This window comes from Microtus ochrogaster, unplaced genomic scaffold (genome assembly GCF_000317375.1).
Source record: "Microtus ochrogaster isolate Prairie Vole_2 unplaced genomic scaffold, MicOch1.0 UNK18, whole genome shotgun sequence".
Classification (NCBI taxonomy): domain Eukaryota; kingdom Metazoa; phylum Chordata; class Mammalia; order Rodentia; family Cricetidae; genus Microtus; species Microtus ochrogaster.
Window position 1 is genome coordinate 5,657,788 of NW_004949116.1, and position 7,169 is coordinate 5,664,956.

General features: G+C 49.5%; 1 protein-coding gene across 2 annotated transcripts in view; it reads right to left on the reverse strand.

Moving 5' to 3' along the window:
- Nucleotides 1-746: 746 nt before the first annotated feature.
- The window catches only part of Znf775 (zinc finger protein 775), a 24,838-nt gene continuing 18,415 nt past the window's right edge, over nt 747-7,169 (reverse strand). For both annotated transcript variants that reach the window (XM_026789403.1, XM_013353895.2), the window contains exon 3: nt 747-3,113. In XM_026789403.1, coding sequence (XP_026645204.1) covers nt 1,519-3,113 — 1,595 coding nt within the window. In that variant the 3' untranslated portion in view covers nt 747-1,518. The remainder of the gene's footprint in view (nt 3,114-7,169) is intronic.

Here is a 7,169-nt window from a genome sequence, read left to right on the forward strand (position 1 = left end):
GGCTGGATAGGACAAAGGGGGTATTAGAGGGAGGCAGGGGAGGAGCTACTGCCAGTGTGAGTCAGAGGGGATGGCAGAAAGTGCTGCAGGATTGGCGTCCTGTTGGTCCTCAGAACGGCACACCTCACCCAGTGCAGGCCTTCACCCAGTTTAGGATCAAATAATTTGACCAAGAGCAGGCCAGGCTTAACACTAAGCTCCCTTGCCTCTGCTCCTCAGTAGAAGTACATTGGCTGCAAGGATCTTGTGCATCCTCTACAGCCTTATGTGGCCTTCTGTGACGCTACAGCCAAAGCATCTCCAAAATAAAAAGGTTAAACTACTCTTCCTAGAGCAGTGGCCTAAAGCCAGGCTGAACTCAACACTGCTTGGCATCTCCAGGAAGATGCAGGCCCAGGAGGCCAGCAAGTGTAGTTCTCCCTTCTCCAGAACTGTCCTGGGCCCCATTCTTTCTACTTCTAAACCATCCAGCCCCAGTGCGCATCTTCAGGGAGGAATCCAAGGATACAGCCTGAGCTGGAGCCCTGGCTGCTGTCGGCACCAGGACATCAGTCACCCTGCTTTACAGAGGCAGGAGAGGTGACCTCAGAGGGACAGAGTGGGGCACAGAGGATCAGCATATGGGGAGAGACGTATAACGGACATGAAGGAGAGTAGGAGACAGAAAGCTACCCTCCAGCCTGGGCAGCAGGTAGGAGGAGGGCACATATGAATGGCAACCCCACCAACACCCTCGGAGTCCTAGGTGCACACATATCTGGTCTACGGTAGGTTGATGCAGAAAGGACAGTGACACCACGTGGAATATTTAGTCCTTCATTTTTCTCCAACACCATTATAGGCGAGGACCCATGACAGTCACAGACACCTGCACACCTAGAACACACGGCCCACTCTTGCTCAGCGACTTTCCCAGGCAATCAAGCTTGGCTGAGACCATGTGCCCGTACCCAACCCTTAATCATCACATACATTATCAGTTCGATGGCCAGGTCTGCCACACCTAGCACCATGAGACACTCAGGGTTGGAGAGAGACCATCAAATCATCCAGTGTGGTACAGGTGGCACTGTCCTTGGTGCTGGGGAAATAATTACTCCTCCTAGCCAAATCGGAGTCTGTGACCCTCTTCCCACAGGGACCACCCCTCTAACCATCTTGTAGCTATGTGACAGGACAGTGCTACCGATGATCAGTTCCAGGCAATTTCACACAGGAGGCTTTCCTAGGGCTTTTCACTAGGTGCCTAAGGCTGGGGGGTCAATTCTAAATGCTAATGAACACATTCCCATCAGACTCAGCCTTGAACCTCACCTCCTCCCCCAATAGGCACTTCTCAGGCCTCCTTGAGATGTTTCTGGAATACCATCCTCAGGTCTCAGAACCTTGGGGAACTTTTCAATAGGATCTAACTTGAAGGGCATCAAGAGTCAGCATTCCCGGCCCTCCTGTTCCTGACGACATTCTGTAAGCACACACTCTACCGCCTGCCACCATCAACTACACAGGTGGCGCACACTACAGCTCTTCTTCCTCCTCTGGGCCAGGGTGTGGGGCCTGAGCTCCGCGATGCACACGCTGGTGCTTGAGTAGATGCTGCTTTTGACGGAATCCACGGCCGCAGGCAGTGCACAGGTAGGGTCTTTCACCAGTGTGGTTGCGCCGGTGTCGTGTGAGGTTGGGTTTCTGGCTGAAACAGCGTCCGCAGTCTGGGCACGCATAGGGCCGCTCGCCGGTGTGAATGCGCTGGTGGATGGTGAGCGCTGACCACCATGAGAAACTCTTGCCACACTCGTTACAGATGAACTGGCGCTGCTCACTGGGTGCAGCCTGGGTCTCGCACTCCTGACCACACAGCACTTCCTTGGCATCCTGAGTACCCTGGGTCTTCAGAGTCACACTTGGGGCAATCTCAGCTTGTGACTCTGAAGCAGGCACGCCACTCTGGACTGCAGATCGCGACCGTAGCAGCTCTGTAGCGGCATGCACACGCTGGTGCGCCCTCAGTGCCGCACGGCTGGGGCAGCTCTGTCCACAGCTGGTACACCTCGTGGCCTGGGCACCAGGCAGGTGCGTGCGCAAGTGCTTGAGCAGGTGCTGCTTCTGACGGAAGCTGCGGTCACAGTGCGAGCATGGGTGTGGCCGCTCGCCTGTGTGGTTGCGCAGGTGCCTAGTGAGGTTGGGCTTCTGGCTAAAGCGGCGGCCGCATTCAGGGCACGCATAGGGCCTCTCGCCTGTGTGGATGCGCTGATGGATATTCAGCGATGACCACCATGTGAAGCTCTTGCCACACTCATTGCAGATGAACTGGCGTTGCTCATTGGGACCTAAGTGGTGGTGAGCAGCTGTCCGTACCCTGTGCTGGCCCCACCAGCCCTGGCAAAGCCCCAGCCAGAGCCACTCAGGGCATCTGCGTGGGGATCCAGGGCGCAGGCGGCAGGCCCGGCGGCGTGCCGCAGCATACTGGAGCATCTCATGCAAGCTGACATGGGCACCCAGGTGGTCCCGGGCATGCGCTCGCAGATGGATGCGGAGACCCACTTGGTGCCTGAAGCAGCGCTTGCATTCTGGACACGAGTGGGTGGTGGGCCGAGAGTGAGTCTTCTGGTGCTTGAGCAGGTGCTGCTTCTGACTGAAGCGTCTTGTGCACTCTGGACAGCAGAAGGGCCTCTCACCAGTGTGGTGACGCTGGTGGCGCTCCAGGTTGGGCTTCTGGCTAAAACTCTTGCCACATTTGCTGCAGAGGTAAGGCTTCTCGCCCGTGTGTGTGCGCTGGTGGATCTTCAAGGATGACCACCAGCTGAACCTTTTCCCACAATCCATGCACACGAAATGACCCCTACTCGCAGAAAGTGCAGGGCTCAGAGGGCCTGGAGCTGTCCCCGGAACTCGAGCAGCCAGCCGGGCTTCCTGCTCAGGGGGTGGGGCCCACCAAGCACCCCCAATTTCCTCCTGTGACCCCATAGCCCGCTGCCCCATAGTCTGGCATGGTGGGAGGCCACTCTGCGGCTGAAATATGTTTTCCTTGTCCTTCTCTGGAAGTGCAGTCTGAGAGACCACAGTCTGCAGCGGCCACTCTGGTTTCTCCTGCTTGATCCCTGCCAGCCCATCTCCTGCAGAGGAAAAGGGAAAAGTCAGAAGACATGATTGTGGGGTTCAATGAGCCTAGTGAGGAAGATGTGGAGGAAGGGTAGGGGCAGTTGAAACAGTGAAGGCAAATAGCTTTAAATGTAGGGAGGAAGATGGGAAGAAAGAATGGGGGTAGGGGAAGACAAGGATCCGATGTGGGCAGGGAGAGTGTGAAAAGAGGAGAAAGCCCACAGGAGAATAAAGACAAGTGCAGGACTAGCTTGCCAAGGTTGTGGAGTCCCTCATGAACAAACTGTCCTTACTTCTCTACCCAATGCCCAGCAGATGCAGAGATATAAAAGAACCCAGGCTGTGGAGGCCCAAAACTGTGATCCTATTTCCATCCTGACAGATGGTCAGGATGTGCAAGCACACTTTTTTGCTCCTTCTTTTGTAAAATAAGGTTAGGTTACCTGGGGAGTGGATGCCTTCAGGATAGTTGGTCTAGGCTGGCTTCACTGCCTAAACAACAGAATGCTAATGACTTGATTTCTCAAAGTGTTGAAGCAATTAATTGTTCAACTCTCCTTTGTATCATGTTAAAGAAGTCTTTTGTTGTCTTCTTCCCCCTTTAGTATTGGAGTATAAAAGCAAATGGAAAGGAATTTCAGGATTCACTGGAAGATCCTCCTGGTACTATTCTATGGTTTCTGCTTCATTATTTTTCACATGTCTTCGTATACTTTACTTATATTTATAAATCCCTGGTAAGAGGTGTTTTTGTTGAGTCTGGTCCCCAACACCAGGCAGTGATGCTTCCTGACCCAGGAAGAAAGAAGATCGCCAATGTTCAAAATTTCAATTTAAAAAAATGTTAAAATGTTCAATTTTTAAAAAGTGACTCTGTGAGGGGAGGGGCAGTTCAATGTGGAGGTCCGAGGATGGCTCTGTGGAGTCGGCATTCCCCTTCCACCTTCAGGTAGGTTTAGAGAGGTTGAACTTGAGTTGGGCTGCCAGGCTTGCTAAGAGCACCGCCTGCCTTGTAAGAGCTCTGCCTGCCCCATAATGCATCTCCTGTCCAGTAGAGAGCATCACCTGCCCTATAAGAGCATCACCTGCCCTATAAGAGCACCACCTGCCCTATAAGAGCACCACCTGCCCTATAAGAGCATCACCTGCCCTATAAGAGCACCACCTGCCCTATAAGAGCACCACCTGCCCTATAAGAGCACCACCTGCCCTATAAGAGCACCACCTGTCCTATAAGAGCACCACCTGTCCCCAAAGAGCACCACCTGTCCCCAAAGAGCATCACCTATTGAGTCATCTCACCAGGCTAAAACTTACTATTCTCTTCCTAGGAGAATTGACGCCAGGACTTTTCCAGGCAAAGGCATGCCCAGTGCCTCAGTGGTGAGGGCTAACACACCCTTAGTTGTCAACCCTTTGTCTCCAATGGCAGGGTCCCTGCTTTAATACAGCACCCAAGAGCAGGAACAACCCACTGGAAGGGCCTCCATCTTTCTCTCACAAAACCAAGAATGAGGAGGTAGGCCCCAAGGCTCAGCATGGAAAAAGGTATTCCATGACCTTTTAGGAAAGGTAATCCACCAGGACAGTGGTTCTCAACTTTCCCAGTGCCGCGACACTTTAATGCAGTTCCTCATGCTGTGCTGACCCCCAACCATACATCATTTTTGTTGCTACTTCATTACTGTAATTTTGCTATGACTGTGAATCATTATGTAAATATCTGATATGCAGGACATCTGATATGAGACCCCCGTAAAAGGGATCAACCCTCAAAGGGATCACAACTCACAGTTTGAGAACCACTACACTAGAGCTCAGGGAAACAGCTCCCAGCCTACACCTTACATCCAGGCTCCCAGCGGTAAGAAGCCATGGTGAAGACAGCTTCAGAAAGGGCAGAGTATAGCTGTGACTCACCTATATGAAAATCAAATCTGGTGAAACTATCTGTGAATTAGATCACAGCCCGTCACAGAGGCAGGAGTTCTGAGATCCTGTCAGTGATCTCCCTTGATGTGGGGGTCCTGGTCACAAAGGTGAGCTGTTTTGTAAGAATTTATGTAGTTTGTAACATGTGCTCCTTTCTCTGTGTGTTATGTTTCAGTAAGAAGCTCACAACCAGTAAGAAGGAGGCAGTATGAAATTGTCATGAGTCAGGAAGATTTGCAAACAATAGATTTCAGCATCAGCACAGAGACACATTCAAAGAAGTAGAAAGAAGGCACTAATAAAGTTAAAAAAACAAAGACTCACAGAAGTACAAAAGGGTTCCAAAAATACTAAAATATTGTATATAGCCTTTATATCACTGAATTTGTAAACATAAAGTAAATAATATTATAAGAAAATATAAATTAAAATGAATTCAAGAACAGGTTCAAGGGGCTGGAGAGATGGCTCAGTGGTTAAGAGCACTGGTTGCTCTTCTAGAGGACCAAGGTTCTGTTCCCAGTGCCCACAAGGCGGCTCATAATCAACCTTCAATGACGCCCTCTTCTGGCCTCTATGGGTACCGCATGCACAGACACATGCAGGCAAAACACGCGTGCACATAAAAATGGCCTAGCAGTGTACTCCTTTAACCCCAACACTTGGTAGGCAGAAGCAGACAGAGCTCTGTGAGTTTGAGGTTAGTCTCGCTTACATAGTAAGTTCCAGGACAACCAGGACTACATAAGCTACCTAAAGAGACCCTGTTTTAAAACAACAACAACAACAACAACAAAAAAGTAAAAATAAAAACACATTTTAAATAAGAACAGGTTTTAAAAACTGACTATATAAATGCTTATAAGAAACTATTGTGAAAGCTGAATTCTAGCTCGGTCGGGTTATAAACAACATAGCTGTAACAACACAGTCTATAAAAAACTCAAAGGGAGGTTGAGAGCTGTCTCAGCACCTAAGAGCGGGAGGGAGCTCACAACCAGCTCTAACTCTAGCTCTGGGGATCTGACGCTCCCTTCTGGCGTCTGTGGGAACCTCCACACTGTGTGTCACACACTCACAGACACACACAGCACTCAAAAATGAAAAATGTCTTTTTTAAGAAAGGATTAGTACCAGCTCTGGAACTATTCAGTAACTGGGGAGGAAGAAGGAAGGAGGGAAGGAGAGCAGAGGGAGGAAGACAGAGGACGAGAAGAGAGAATGAGGGACAGGGGGCAGTGGATACCACAAGCATGCAAAGATGGGAGTAGGCAGGTTTACTGCTGTGGTTTACGCTCCTCAGACACAAACGTTTGCAAAGCAAGCTCAGCAGAATGAGAGCTATTATAGCCTTGCTGGGATTTTTTTCCCCAGAAAAGTAAGGATATAATTCTTGATGTTAACTTATTAAAAGTAAAGTATCAGCTGGGGTTGTAGAGTGCTTGCCTGGCATTAATGATTTCCAGCATTAGAAAAAAAAGTATTCCTTATACCATTCCCAAAAGATATAGAAAGTCATATGAAAAAAAAAAATAAACACCGTTTCAGGAGGAGGGAAGAAAGGCATCAGCAAACTAGGAATATAAAGACATTCAAGATGACAAAAGATGCATATTAAAATTACAAGCTTCCTATTCAACAGCAAAGGAGTGAAGACAATACTAAGAACAAATTAAGGATACTCATTATCACTGATACTATTTAACCTTGAAGACTCAACCAAAGGATAGAAGACAAAACACAAAAATACTCTCCTGCGCTTATGATTATTAACTTGGGGGTGTGCCAGAGAACCCACCAACAGAGATACTATGGTGCTGTGAGAACGCCAGGCACAAAGGCTTACAAGATCAATCACTTTTACATGATAAATTAGCTGTGAGAGCCTTAGGAAGCATTCTGAAAGAAAACCACTAGACTTCACTGAAGACAAAGGTCTTAGTGCCAACTGTCTTTCTGTGCTGGTTTGAACGGGAATGGCTTCCAGAGGGGGCATATGTTTGAATACTTGGTCCCTAGTTAGTAGAAGGAAGGGTGACCTTGTTGGAGGAGGTGTGTCAATGGGGGCAGGCTTTGAGGTTTCAGAAGGCTTGTACCATTCCCAATGCACTCGCCAACCCCCTCTTGGTCTCGGTCTC